General features: G+C 37.0%; 1 protein-coding gene across 2 annotated transcripts in view; it reads right to left on the reverse strand.

Moving 5' to 3' along the window:
- SLC25A13 (solute carrier family 25 member 13) overlaps nucleotides 1–13,303 on the reverse strand; it is a 121,932-nt gene extending 108,629 nt beyond the window's left edge. The window contains exons 1-2 of one of the 2 annotated variants that reach the window (XM_088150605.1): nucleotides 13,111–13,303; nucleotides 8,321–8,335 (exon numbers count right to left, since the gene is read on the reverse strand). In XM_088150605.1, the coding sequence (XP_088006731.1) occupies nucleotides 8,321–8,335; nucleotides 13,111–13,122 (27 nt within the window). In that variant the 5' untranslated portion in view covers nucleotides 13,123–13,303. The remainder of the gene's footprint in view (nucleotides 1–8,320; nucleotides 8,336–13,110) is intronic. The other variant, XM_007428590.4, reaches the window with a different exon arrangement.
- Between the last annotated feature and the right edge of the window lie 2,296 nt (nucleotides 13,304–15,599).

A 15,599-nucleotide genomic window follows, 5' to 3' on the forward strand; every position in this document is an offset into this window, starting at 1 on the left:
GGATTTAAAACAAAGGATATGGGACCAAAACCATCCTTGCAAACTTCATTTTCAGAGCATTATCACAGTAATATATCTAAGAAGAAAATGAGAGTGGAGAAAAAGTATTGAATACTGTTTTAATAGCAGCTAATCAAAAAGCAGAACATTTTTTTCCTGTTTGAATTGCAAATAGCTCCTTATAACTGAGAAGTTAAAGGAACAATTGCTTTTCTCTTCATATCAATATCTTTAGTGTTTACATAAATCTATATACTCGTAGCCAATATGGCATCATCTAAGATACAAAAGAGATACTGAGGGCTTTGGAGAACATTCAGTTTGTAATGCGGGGAGGTCTCAAAACAACCCAATGAAGACCAGGCATTCTCAGTAGCAAGAGAGGAAGTAAAAACGAACCCAAAAGAATGGTATCAAGCACTGTAGAAAAAGGATACTGTTGCTGTGCTACCTGGCCCTCTGAACAGAAGCACACCATATATTTAGTGGCAGATCATACATAATGTGGATAATATAGTAGAATAATATAGTGTTGCTTAGCAAATAATGAATTTGCCATTGTGGTTTTTAAACCATGGTTTATAGCTTAGCATTACAGCCACTCTGATTGTAGTCACGCATAGTAAGCCAACGCCAACCAAACTGTATTATAGTATTATGGTTCAGCAGGCTATGTGAAACTGATAATAGTTTCCAATAGTTTGAAGTACGGCATGTTGTGTGAATCAAGTAAATTGTGTTTTATTTTGTAAGTAATAGCTGAATAAATAAATCATAATTTAGTGCAATGTGCAAACCTAGCCATATGGTATAAATTCAAACCACCATGAGTTTCCTAGGAGCAAACTAATATATATATTCAGTAAATAAATCAATAAATAAAAGCTGGAGCTAAAAATCAACAAAAAATGTAGACCCTTTACTACTTTGGCCTTTCTGGTTCACACTTAGTAAGATTTCAGGCTATTTTTCACATATTAGATTTCTATGAATATTTTACAAATCTCTCCCTCTTTGAGATTTTTTAAAAATTTAAATGACTTTTTGGAGGAAGCACCTTAATATTTATTTCATATTATTTTTATTCATGTTTACTTTCCCGAACTGATTAATTTCTGAACTCTTGTTCCTGTTCCTAAAACATGAGGATGTTCTCTGCAGCAGTGTGAAGTCATGCTTGCATCTTTATGCCTTGAAAAACTTTGCAAGCTGGTTTTTTAATATGTGATGTGATGGGGCTATGAAGGCAATACTTCTACTTATGGGAATAACTTCTAATTGCTTTCAGATATTCTGCCATGTTTGAATGTTGCTACTGAAAGCAGTGGTGCTGAAAGGCAACATGCACTGCAAATCACAATGATGTGTAAAACCGTTTTAAAAGGAAATGCAGAGAAAAATAAGAATATTCAGTCCCAACTTTAAATTGTCTTTAAACAGGCAAATGAGGAATCATGATTTATTGGTAGATCTTTTTATCATTTGCTTTACTTATTGATTTTTCCATGCAAACCTCTGTTAAATGGCACAGAGCAAACTAAGTTGTTTTCTATAGGCCAGTTGACAACTGTATTTCCAGGCCTTGCCTTACAGGCAAATGAGCTACAGTCCTTCTCTAGAACTAGGCTACTCTTAGAAAACTCAGGATTCTCTACTTCAAAACTTCATTTTCCCACCCAACACAGCTCTAAAATGTCCTAGTTCTACAAACATTTGCAAACATTCAGTGGGTAGGTTTAAACCTTCAAAGGTTTGAATATTTGGAACATTCTGGCCTACCATTAAGGCTCAAGAAAGGATATCCCTGAAGACATGACGAACTAGATGTTCCAAGTGTCCAACATGTAAAACATGTTATTCAACACTAGATGTTGAATAAGAAACTAAATTATAGACTGGTTTATTAATAGCAATATCCCCAAGAATGCTCAATGAAATCTAAAGATAAGGGGGGGAAATAAGGGCTGAATAAAATCTAATAATTACAAATAAGTATAGTAACTCTACTACCAATAATGGCCACTAGAACATCCAGTTATTTTCAGATTTTATTTCATTTTTTAAAAAAAACAGAAAAATATAATTGATATCAACAAGGGACTAATTCACAATCACTAAAAGTCACCTCTCTAATTGACACTCAGTGGCAGACTGCATTATTTAAAAAGTGAAGTGACAGACAGGCTGACTTAACGTCGGTGACAAAAAAGACTACTTTAATGGAAATGTGAAAATCATTCAAAATTCAATGCATCTCCACTGTAAAACTCTAATCAGATTTAGACTATGTGATGTGATGGGGCTCTAAAGGCAATTTCTACTTATGGGAATAACTTCTAATTGCTTTCAGATATTCTGCCATGTTCGAATGCTGCTACTGAAAGCAGTGGCGCTGAAAGGCAACCTGCACTGCAAATCACAATGAAGTATAAAACAGTTTTAAAAGGAAATGCAGAGAAAAATAAGAATATTCAGTCCCAACTTTAAATTGATTTTAAGAAGCAAATGAGGAACCATGATTTACTGGTAAATCTTTTCACCATTTGCCAAGGGATCAAGTCCCCATTGTTTAATGGAGTCCCCTCTCCATAAGACAGACAGCTCAGTCAACATCCTTTGGCAAATAAAAGACTGGCAAGAAAGTTGCCTCTTTCTGGTCTTTTCACACTATCTGGGATAACCAACACTACATTTCCCCACTAATTATTCTTCTTTTGCCCATATACACCATTGCCCATTAGCCAAAAGAAAGTCATGAAGAGCATAATACCTAATCAAAAGCACTTTATACCAGTATCTGTTGTTCCTGCTTGTACCTGGGCTGGCTAACATTCAGGCAATTTAGTGCATTATAGTTTTGGATTATAGAAGGGGTGGTAACCAGCCTTAGTAAATAATCTTATGTGCACAAGATTATCTTGCAAGGAAGTAAATGAACATAAGGAAGAGGGACTCCATAACTTAGCATTAACCAGGGATAAGAAAGCTATGCATGGCACATATCATAGCAGTTTTTCCTATCCCTCTCCTGCTGGTATCCCAGTTATTTCTCAGCATTTGGCCAGCACAACCTGTATTTGTAAAAATAAAGAAAAAATCCAAGTGTCAGGCTTTCCTTCCCTCAGCTCTTCAGCTTAAAAAAATATATACATCACAAAAAACAAAAAGTAGACTTGTCTAGTAGAAATGCTGCAGCTGGAACAACCCTGTTTTGCCTTCTCTAGGTTTTCCAAACAGATGATTTGCTATTTAACCATTAATTTGAATTTGCACAACACAAGGAACGACAGTGCAGATAATCTAATCTAAAACCAGAGTTATAGACTACACTAAAACCCTCTGCCTTTAGATTGAATGACTGCACTCAAATTAAACAACATGCTAAACCAAACACAAGGAACCCAGTTTAGACCTTTCACTCATATCTATTCCAGCCAGCAGGGCCAGGAACAAGAGACTGTGGAAGCTGCAGTCTATGACATCTAGGGGAAACAAGGCTGGGCACCCATGTATCAAACCAGGGCTGAGCAAACATGCAGGCCTCAGAAGCACATGGGCTGTGTATCCTTTTTGTGACTTCAGAGTCCTCTGTATGAATGCTATAAATGAACAGCATACTTTCCTGTCATTTTGAGACTTGGAAAAAAGATAAAAGCTGTAGTGTAACCCCCATTTTGTTCCTCAAAACTCCAGCCTCACCCATATGAGCTACGGCCTCACCTGTTATGGCTTAGTATATTTATCAATGGAAGGTTGCTGTATCACATGATGAAAATTTCCTCAAGAATTGCTCTATATATGGGGACTGTGGAATGGTTTTCTCTCTCACAAAAGAGACACTTCTCAAAGGACAATTCACTTTGAACAAAATATATTCAACTTCTTGTTCTGAGAAGTTACGGGCCATCTGAAGAGTCAAAGTTATCTTTGTTCTAGTAGAAATTAGCAATGTTATCAAATGTTTCTTACTTTACTAAGGCAAGCAATTTTTTTCCAAGATAAGTCAAATCATAATTTAAAGCGACAGTGCTCAGGCACTTTTCTAATACCTATTTCTCTTTCACACATCTTCTCAAAATTCATCATTTTTACATGTTTACCATATTTCCAAGTGCTATTTACCTGTTTTTTTTAAAAAAGAAAAATGCCTGTGGCCTAATTCTTATGAGCAATTTTATTCTATTTCACTGCCACTTATGCAGGCCAAAGCAACATTTCTGATATATCTTGTGATTCAGCTGTATGATTCTAAGGTACTCTAAAAAACATTAAATTATTTTAAAATGTTATGAAAAAGGTAGTAACAGTTTTCTTTTTAGTGTTTTAACAAAGCTATGGTTTCCATTTCTTTAATTCCAAAATAAATTACATCTACAAGGTCAGCTTGATATCTCAGGAGATGGCTGCAATTGATGAATACTTTTCCAATATAAGTATACATAATCCAACACCTGGCATACACAGTGGAATCTGTCCTACTGATTTCAAACACTCAAAGAACATAAGAAACTGCTTTATACCATCTCAGACTATAGCTTGATTGACATATCATGAAAAATGGTTTCCTTGCCCATTGTTTATTGAATAAACCAGCATTGGCTGAGGTCAAACTGCTAAGCCATAAATGATGACTTACAAACTGCAATTTTTGGGTTTCTATAACATGTTAAGCCACAGCCAAACAAATGTGATGGGAGAGCTTTAGTATAATGTGTGAATTCATCTTATCTGCCTATTCAGTTCAATACTGTATCTAAATTCATTGGAAGTAGATCTTTCCAGAGTCTCAAACAAAGGGTCTCCCATCACATGCGATTTGGCTCAGAGAATCATCCAGGAAAAAGCATCTGGTCTACCATGGACCTCTACAATGGTATTTACTGCCAAGTAAGAATAATGAACTAGAGTTCTTGTTCACTAGGGTGATTGAGCCTGGACCCCAAAGAGGTATAACTGTTCTGTTCCCTTGCCTACTGTCAACTCAGGGTTATAAGAAGCCCTATAAATTGCCTATGTTCACATAAATCAGCTTTGTTTAGGTCTATAGCTCTAAAGCCCAAGGTCATGTGGCTAAATAAGATGGGAGATATCACCTAACTCCAGATGTTGTTGTGCCAGGGGACTGCTTTCCATTAATGTCAGTCAAACTGAGCATCTTTTGGCAGGGGCATGCAAACCTTTGGTGGCCAAGGGGCATATGGGTGGGTAGAATACTGCTATAAAAATGAGTGTAGCCAGCATGAAAAGGGCTGTGCTTTGGGGCTTTTTTTTTAATGTGATATACCTATGTTGTGGGTTACGCTACACACTTTTCATATTTTTTCTACCCAAGGGCAGAAAACTGTGCTGTCAATTTTCCACAATCATAGTTACTAGAGGCTCAAAGGGCCATACAAAACTTATGGGTGTTGTAAGTTACCCAGCCCTCACTGATGGAATCAAGATATTCCATAAATGTATATTCAGAACTGAGCAGAAGTCTATTAAATGGAGCTTGTTCCCAGAAAAGAGAGTAAGATAACATCAGTACTGTAACATTCTCTATCCTTATCCTTCCCTCACCAGATTTAACTAACATGCTGCAATTTTATTATTACTGGTATAATTGCACTTACCACTGCAAGAAAAAAAACCCCACATATTTATTTTACAGTTAAAATCTTGCCATAAATCCAGTGCTGCAGATACTCTTGGGCAATTCAGTAAGCAAAAAGCAAATTGGGCTTCAATGTTAAGTTTGAAGAGAACAAGTATCCATTTAGCATTCAAGAGATTAAACAATGTAACCTAGTGGGATCCAAGAAGCGGACCTTCTCTGTTATAGCAACTTTCTTCTGGAATGGCATCCCCAGACATCCATATGGCTTCTACTCTTAGGATGTTCCAGAAGGTACTGAAAACCTGGTTATTTTCCCAGGTGGGATGCTGGTGAACCGTTGTAAGATTTGGTTTTGTTTAGTATTTTTCTTCTTTTTTATGGATGCACATCTTTGTTCTTTTATTTTATTGTTCTAGTTTTTTATACTGTAAACAGCAACCAGAGTTGTTGGGATTCAGACATTTTTAAAAATCCATGTAAATAAATAAATAAGAGATGTAAGCTGGGCCATGAAAAAAGGCATTCTTCATCATTTAAGGATTTGTGATGCGCTAAACAAATCTCTTATTCTCAAACTGAAGAGCTTTGCCCTCTACAAGCAGAAGATTCAAGTAATATTAACTTCAGCACCTGTATTCAATTGATCCATTTGTCTGTTTTGTCTTTATGTCCTTAATTTGACTTCTAAAAAAAGGAAATTCCATTCATTTACACACTAGAGTAAAACATATATTCCGGCAATAGACCTCCTACTTTAGAATCTTAAAGTCTGTCCTTTATTTTCTACAGCTGTTGGCATAGCTCTGCTATTGCCTGTACTCTGTTGCTATGTGAATTGCTTAGAAACTATTACATTTGTGGAAAAGTTTATGGGAGGCAAAGGAAGGAAATAATTCAACTACGCCAGTCACCCTTAATTTCAAAATGTTAACTAAAAGCTCCATCACTCCCAGCCAAATGGTAGCTCTAGTCCAAAACTTTTTAGCAGTACTAGGTGGAAAACATTTTACATTCAGAAATGATAAAAATAAAGACTGTTATTGGCAACTTTCCTATGTCCAATTTGCATAATATGATTTTTAAAAGTACATTTTTCAACTTTACTCGATCTGTGGGATTATCAATGTTGTTAATTGCACAAGAGAGAATGTTGGGGAAAAAACAGGTATTTCTGAGACAGTGGCAGGACAAACACTTATTAATGCTCCACAGTCCAGACATGGCAAGCAATCCTATACTACAATTTAAGAGACCAAGTAATGCCCCCTTTTATGAATCTGGGCTCCTTCCCAAAAAGGTTTTAAAGAAATAATAGCTTTTTCTCAACTAATACAGATTATAGCAGAAGACAGCATACAAAGAATATAGAGCACGGCATACAAGACAAAGATGACAGAACAGTAGGGGAAAATAAAATGTTAGGCTGAAATTTCACTTGCCAAAAGATAATTCTGATATATTATTTCTTATATTCTATGGTGTCAACCAACTCCAACTCGGCACATACTATCTCCATGGAAATTGAGAATCTCTCCCTAACAGATTCAGTAGGCCCTCAAATTCCAGAATTGTCTCACGCAGGACTTACATACTGTTATATACATAATACTATGCCTAGAAAAATAGGTTTTAATTTCATAATTCTACCAATTCTAGAATTTCAGTATATTTATGAATTCAGTGAATATCACAAGCCCAAATAATAATTCATTATTAAATAAATAAATTTGGCAGTTAAATTACAAGCAATTGTTACAAGCATTATTTTAAATAAACAAGTAATAGACTAGTCAAGAAAAGTAATTTTATACACCTTAATTTTATGAACCATATTATAAAGGTTGCCTCCTCCACAAAATAATAATATTGGAACTATCATACTGGTTTTACTATTCAGAGAATTTCAACAGCAAGTTCTAATTTACACACTGAACTAATTGTTTAACAATGGTTTGTAGAATAAACTGCAATTTTTATGTTGAGACCACATAAGCCATTAACCATGATTTACAAATCACAGTGACTGAACGTTTCCACCATGCTAAGCCAAAACAAACAAAACCAACCACGTTATAGCTTATTGCATGTGTGAACCCACATTTATTTGTGTATTATGAACAACTGTGGTTAAGCATGCAGTATAAATACAGGGTTGGAAAGGTCTATAGCATTACTAATAGCCAAAATATTTCACATTCAATTAACATTGTTCCAAGCACAAAACACGATTTTGAGTTTAACTGGGCTGTTCTGACCTTCCCAGAAGTATTCTGGCATTATTTAGACCATTCTGCAAGTACAGTGAGCTCAAAGCAGCCCCATATTGTGCTCAAAACACCTGTTTCAAACTGAAAAATGTGAAGGCATGGGACACTTCCAAAATGGTGGAACACTTCTGGTAAGGTTGGAGCTGTCTGTTTTGAACTTGAAACACCTCAAACAGCATTTGACTATCTGGGTATCTAAAAATCTTTACATGCCCAGCTTTGAAAGGCACAGTTCTAAATAGTAATAGTGTTTAAATATCCTATTCAATTAAAGAGTCTAGACATTATAGTGAAGATGCTTAGCAGTCTGAGATGTTTTAAATTCAGCATATGAAGAAAAATACATTAAAGTGAAAAGGAGTATACAAAAATGAACAAATTAAAATTTAAAAAGTAGGCATGCAGGATTCTGACAGAGACAGGAGAAGCCTTAGAAAATATATCACTGACTCACCAATCCATTGTTTGGCTGAAGCAAGGGAGAATAAAGCCAAATATTATTGGACTATATCAGAGGAAGATGATCACAGAAACCAAATAGGAACCTTCAAATCTACTTGAGCTCCAGTCTAAATAACAGTAGCCAGTATAACTCCTGTTATATTACAGTCTGCCTCTGTAATTTCTATGTAAATTTGAAAATTTACAAATATTAGTTTACTACTGACATTTCTGCAAGGAAAACACTATTTGCATTTCTAATATTCAAGGTACTAAGAAATTGTACACCTCTCTATAGAAATCTCATCATTTTTATAAATTATTGCAAACAAGACCTTCCATATAAGTACTTTGGTATTCCAAAGCAACTTCAAAACACAATCTGATTTGTATTTAAGAGGGCTTCCGCATCCAAAGAAGTATTCATTCAGAAGCATATATTATAGCTTTTATGTTGGTAGGGGAAAATAATTAAGTAAAGGAATTATATTAAGCCTGAATTTTAGTAACTAGTTTGAAAACCACTATTATCCATAAAGTTTCATGGGTCCAAGCAAGAATTTTAGTTTATCTCTGTATCTCTATAAACCTTATTGTTTGCACAGCACGCTGAACCACAAATCAGCCAACCAAATATCAGCCTAGTGCAACTCAGCTGTATATTTAATTTATAATTCCGTGTATTGTGTGAAGCCCCAAAATTGTGTTTATTTGTAAGCTGCAGCTGTTAACTATAGGTATGTCATGCACACAGACTGTGTTTGATGTAGTCAAGAACGATTTGGATATTTTATTAAGGAAGAAAATAGCTTAAGATTTAGATATTATAAAGTACGAGAAGGACAACATTTGGATGGCTGGGAGTTATATCCAAAAGTTGGTTTTTTTTAATGATAAATGAATGGAGCCATGGACAGGACTGGGATATATCTTGGGTAAGAGAGGTTTCAGGAGATGTTTGCTTTTAAATTATGCAAAATCTGTTCTACTACACGCTACAGGTCTCATATTCTTCTGCCTCAGAAAAGGCAGGAAAGCACATGGCTAACTGTTAGCAATACTGTTCAAGGTGCCACCAAAAAAGAGATGGGAGACTCAGGGGTAACATAATTATTCTAAGTTGCACCTGATCTTTAGTTCTTCTCTTATGTATGATATCTGGCTAATGATCTCAAACAATTTGGTAGTTTAAATAAAAGCAATGTCATTATCTATAATTAGACATAAGTTTTAGATATGAAAATGCGGGGGGGGGTCAATAAACTACACTGTAAATTGATTCTTAATAGCATGCAGGACAATACAATGTCTCCAAAATTTTAAAAATCTAATCACTGCTAGAAATTTGAAAATGTCTCAACAGCTTGGGGGAAAAGCCCAATAAAGATAAACTTGAAAACACATCAAAATTTATCATCAGAACTACCAAAAAGCATTTCATTAAATTCAGTCATTTGCATCACCCTAGCTGTTATCGTCTCTGAGACTTGATGTGTTATATTTGTAGGGCATAAATGAAGAAAGGACACCAATTTCTTGTGACCTCTTTGCAATTTACAGCAAAATCTTACATATTTTTAAGAAGGTCCAGTATGTGCAGTGACAACAAATATATTTAAAATTATAGCTTTGGTTAATATTAATGTTGGAGTAAGGTCACAATCACAAAAGCTCTTTCATGTAGGAATTAATATGACAGTTTATGTGGCTAAATCATTATCGGTGTGACAATATCATACATACAGCTTATTATACACTTTGGACACTTGCTAGGAAACTCTGATTATTCATGGCTTCCTTTCACATGTCCATCCAATTTTCTTGCAACCAAAAACTGATCCCACTGTATCTGAGGCAACATGGAAATTATCTCTGTGGTACTGTGTGCATGATAGACCATTCATATAGGCATGGCTTCACTTAATAGCTTGCATGTATGAATTCATTTATTCAGAATTTTCTGTTTGGTTGGCTAGCTGCAATGAGAACTTCCTTACCAGAAAAGATATTCCCATGATATTCATAATGTCAGCTTCTTAGTTTTCCACCATCACAGTTCTGAAATTTGCTGAGGCTTCACTTTGGCCAGCTGGATGCCTTCCTTGCTGCCGGAGCATTGCAAAAATACTACCTTGTATCTGTGTATATGTCCTTATGGGGACTGCTTAGTAGAGTCCTTGAGCCCTAGGGTATTTTACTGCTCTCCCAGACAGCTTTTATCCATCCTAACCTGAACAAAAAAACTCCCTGGCAGAAGCATGACTTCTATTTGTTGCTTTCCCTATTCAACCATTATTCAGATATATCCTCCCAGGTTGCTCAATGTTGTGTCTCTATAAGCACCATCCATCTCTCCTTGCATTTGAAAAATGGTATTTTTTTTCTTTTTAAAGATAAAATGTATATAGATAAAAATCAGATACAAATAAACACAAACATATATATATTACATACACATACACACACACACACACATATATATATATATGTATAAACAGGTAGTCCTTAGCTAGCGACAATTGGGGCTGGTAATTTGGTTATTAAACAAAGCAGTCACTAAGTGAAAACCATGTGATCACGACTGCTTATGATTTTACTTCAGTTTCCCTTTGCTTCTTGTTACTTCCTTCAGCTGAGGGAACTGGGGTTCTTTTTCTTTCAGGACATTTTGGTAGAGCAGAGATGCTGAAAAGGTTGTAAATACAAGGACTGGTCACTAAGTTCGTTTTTAGCATCATTGTCACTTCGGTCACTAAACAAAGCAGTTGCTATCTGTGTGTGTGTGTGTGTGTGTGTGTGTGTGTATAAATTTGTTTTCATCTTATCTGACTGCTGGCCTTAAGACCATAATGAAGATTTGATTGTTAATGTTTTACACTTTTTCTTTTTTTTCTTTTCTTTTTAATGGGTTAACTTAATTACCAATATTCAAGAGCAAAGAGAAAACATACAACACACTAATTTGGTTCATATATCATTCCAAAACTATGATTCAAGTATAATTCAATGAATAAGCCACAAGTCACTAGGTTCAAATACCAATGTTTTAAAATGTTTTACAACCCACAATGACCAATGTCATTTAGTACATTGACACAAAGTACTAAACCAAAATCAACAAAATGCATTGGCTTGTATTCACACAATCTGCTTGTTCTGTGATTAACTGAGTAGTTTACTCAATTAGTCAAATGTTCTGGATTCACATGACAAAATGAACCATAAACTAATCACAAAGCATGGTTCACACAAAACACTACTCTAAAATGTAGTTGGCTAATTTGTGGTTTAGTGCATTGGATGAAATCAGCCATCATTGCTTCTTTAATGTGATGCATGAACCCAACTGTCCATTCACTGAGAAAAAGGAGCATACAAGAGATTACACTTTTTATGGCATTATGATGCCTGAGATTTTTTAAATACACTTTTTAATACTCACTTCCACTTTTAATATAATTCCTCCTCTTGGCTAACAATCAGCTTTCAGTCTGTATTTGAACTGGGAAACTGGTCAAAGTAAGTCAAGTGACTTTTACCACTGTTGAAACCAAAGTCTTACATAAATATGACCTTTGTGTCAATCTCAGCTCTTTGAACTGCACAGGTGTTATACTTGGAACAGTCAGTTGTTTTAAAAAGACACTATTCCAACACAGAAAGAAAATTCTTATGCTATGCTAGATAGTCGCCATAAATGCACAGGATCTGAATTTATATCTCTAAGAAATAGGAAACCTGTTTTCCAAACCGAGGACAGTTTGCAAATTGAAGAGATCACAGATGGAAATGGCATTTCAAAGTCATTTTATTATTTATTGCAGAGGCAAGGAACAGAAACCTGCAGCCACCAGATAGTGCTGGATTATAAACCTCATTATTCCTCACCATTTGCTACTATGTTGGCTTGGGCTAATGGAAACTGGAGTCCAAAAACATTCACAGGCTCCTAATCCATTTTTAAAGGTTGAAATTCTGGGCAGACCTACTGTGGAATAAATCCATGAAATAAATGTGACTGAACCCAAATGCCTATTTGCAAGAACCAGAATGAATCTTAACATTCAGACAGACATGTCTTACTGTGACCCACAGGCCTCAACTAGCAGCTATTCTGTTCAAAGGAGCCAAGAACCCAGAGGGTAATTTGAATATGCCCAAAATAGTTTTCTTTCAGCACAGCAAACTCTTTAGAATGGTAAAAGTGGGACATGTCAGAGGAAAACAAATAGGTTTGTCTATTAATGGCCAGGAACTCTAGTAAAACAATCAGACCTCCATCCTCAAAAGGAACATACTTATGAAAAGTCGGGTCTGAGGGGAGAAGCAAGGGGGAAACTTGTTACTTAAATTGGCCTAGTGATGGGCCTCTGGCTAGGCCCTGGACTACATGGGGTAATTGGACTAATGAATAATTAGAAAGACTCAGCAGAGCTGCTCTTAAACTCGGCAAGATCATTATGCAACTCTCTGTCCCCGCTCCTCTCATCTTAGCAGTGAGCTTGTACCCATCTGCTGCCTTAGCCAACATGGAACGACCAGAAGGTTGAAGCAAATCCTCTTCCTCCCCTACCCTATCCGGATACGGAAGCAGCGCGGCTGCACTCCGCTCCCCAAAGCGGGCCAAGCTACCCCAAGGACAGGCCCTAGGTCACAGCGTGCTACCCATTTCGGCTGTCCTGATAGCCGAGGCCTGCCTGCAGAAAGCCCGGATTAGAAGCCATTCGCGCAGCGGCGGGAAGAGCAGCTGCAGTGCCAGCAAGTGCTCGCGCCGCTCTCCGCGCGCCATGCTCTGGGACTTACCTTGGCAGCCATGCTTTACCTTGTGCAACCGGCCCCCTTCCCGGCACGGCGAACGAAGGCAGCGGCAAGCGGCGCCCGGACTGACGCGCCAACCAGCCGAGAGGAAGGGCCGCCGCTGCCCGCCCATTGGCTGAAACCAACCTCCAGGAGCCAGCTGGAGCGCGCGTGATCCGCCGGTGTCCTCGGGCCTGGCCCGGCTGACGCGAAAATGGTTAAGCAAATCCACTTCTGCAGGGGCCCGAGCGGGCTCCGCGCCGAGCGATTTTCTGCATGCGGTTCGGTCTGCTGTTGCAGCTGCGTCCCATGGAGTGGAAGTGCTGCCTCTTCTGCCCTGTTTTCGTGAGTTTGGGGGCGGAGGGAAGCATTCCTCGTTTGCGCCCGGTCGATTAAGTAAAGAGGGGACAAGAATTCCAAGGAAATCCACAGAAGCTTTTGTCCCTGCCAACTCCAGATGAAACTGAATACCCAAGAACAGAATTTATGCAACATGTTTGTATCTCCCCTCTAAATTATCTCAGTTGATTACATTTGCTTGTCGTTCATGGGCCTTTCTGTAGGGTAGGCAAGGGACGCTTCTCTCCTCGCAAAAATGCTAAGAAGTAGGCTCAGGTTAAGAAAAACAAGCCAGCGATCAGTCACAGGCTTAACTGAAGCATGGTTTGCAGGATTAATCCAATTGCCAGGATCTCCACAGCACACATAATCATAAGGGCAATGCACTGAGCCACACACATTAGCCAATATATTTTAACTCAGTGTGCGGGCTTCATAGCTGATATGAGAGAGCCGGGCATTGAACTTTACCAGACCTGGTTCTCTAAGTCACACTTTACATTTGCAGAATAAACCTTATGTGACAAACGTAAGGAGGATTTACTGATGGCATTCCAAACTATAAGCAAACAGACTAAGTTCATCCAACATAGTAGGCTAAAATGTTTGTGGTATAGCATATTGTGTGAACACAATTATATATATTGTTACACCTATTAAAGTAGAAGGATTCTCTACAAGTTTCAGCAAACATATTGTTATAATGAAGCAATCTAGTGAGCATTTAAGATGCTGGACTATGACCACAAGGCCCAGGTTCAGGTTCACTCTCAGCCACAGAGGCTCACTAGGTGATTTTGGCCAGTTGCTCTCAGCCCAACTTATCTCACTGTTGTTGCAGGAAAAATTGGAGAAATGAGTCTTGTATATGCTACTTTGGGCTTCTGGAAGGATGTAAATGAACAAATCAATATTCCAGTTCGAATTGCTTACAGGCCCAGCTTAACCATAGTTGCTCAGACTCTGGATACAGTATATCTAAATAAATGTAGAATGTGGCCTAAGAACATGAGTGGTACGTCTGGTTGTGCTTGGAGTGGTGTGTTTGTTTGTGGCTTAATAGGTCCTGTGAATCCAGACAATCACATAATCTTAGGGCTGGACATGTATGAACCACATAATGGTTTATTCAGTAAACCATGATTGGCTTAGTATGTTTAAATACAGACTAAGTTGTTCCTTAAAACAGTTTAGGTTTATGCATACATGTAACAATAATTTGGTTTGTTTAGGGTTAGAGTCATATGCCATCCCACCCATTTTGGTTTATCAACCATTATTTATGGCTTAGTACAATATGTAATCCAGACAACTGTGGTTTACTCAAACCAGAGTTAAGAAAATGTGGCTTAGCATAATGTGAACCATAGGGAAGATCTGTTGCTTGCAGCACAGCTTAGACATATTTATGCACTCAGGGAATTTTATGAGACATTTTCCATAGTTGATATGTATATGATTGCATCCTAAATTTTATTAAAAAGATGAGTTTTAAACCATGATGTTTTATTTGTTATGGCTGGAGTTAATCCAGTGCAGCCTTCCCTAATCTGATGTCCTTCAGATGTACTAAAACTATAAATCCTGGATCTTACAGCCAAACTGGCCAGAAATTCAAAAGTTTTAGAGCAACACATCTAAACAATGGAGGCTGGGACACACAACGGGTTTATTTTTTTTACTTTCCAGAAGTTTCCTTTAAATAGAAAAAGAATAAAGACTTTCTGATATGTGCCCTTTCTTTGTCTGTCTGTCTCTATATATATACTGTATCATTTTTTTTCAAATCCACATACTGTCTATATATAGATATCAAAAATAAAAGCTTTTTTCAGTTTAAACTGATATGAGAATCTTGCATTTCTTTGTAATAACAGCTCCAAAGATACAGTTTATAAGTGAAATGTTGAGTGAGGTCCAATTTCAAAATGTCTGAGAAGCTCTGATTTATTTGTGAAGGCTTACTTCTAAGCATTGAGATAAATAAATGCATATGCTTATACCCAGGCTGAAGCTGAAATTCTAAACTTCTACCTGGGAGTTAGATTAATTTCTGAATAGACATGTATAGGATTCTGATTGTAAGCTTACATGTGGGTCTCACTTCAAAACAGTTGAGATGTTTCAGATTATCAGTATTAGATGAAGACTTTTCA

Source organism: Python bivittatus, unplaced genomic scaffold (assembly GCF_059951505.1).
Source record: "Python bivittatus isolate LINGU-HERP-01145 unplaced genomic scaffold, Pbiv_v1 ctg000610_np1212, whole genome shotgun sequence".
Lineage (NCBI taxonomy): Eukaryota > Metazoa > Chordata > Lepidosauria > Squamata > Pythonidae > Python > Python bivittatus.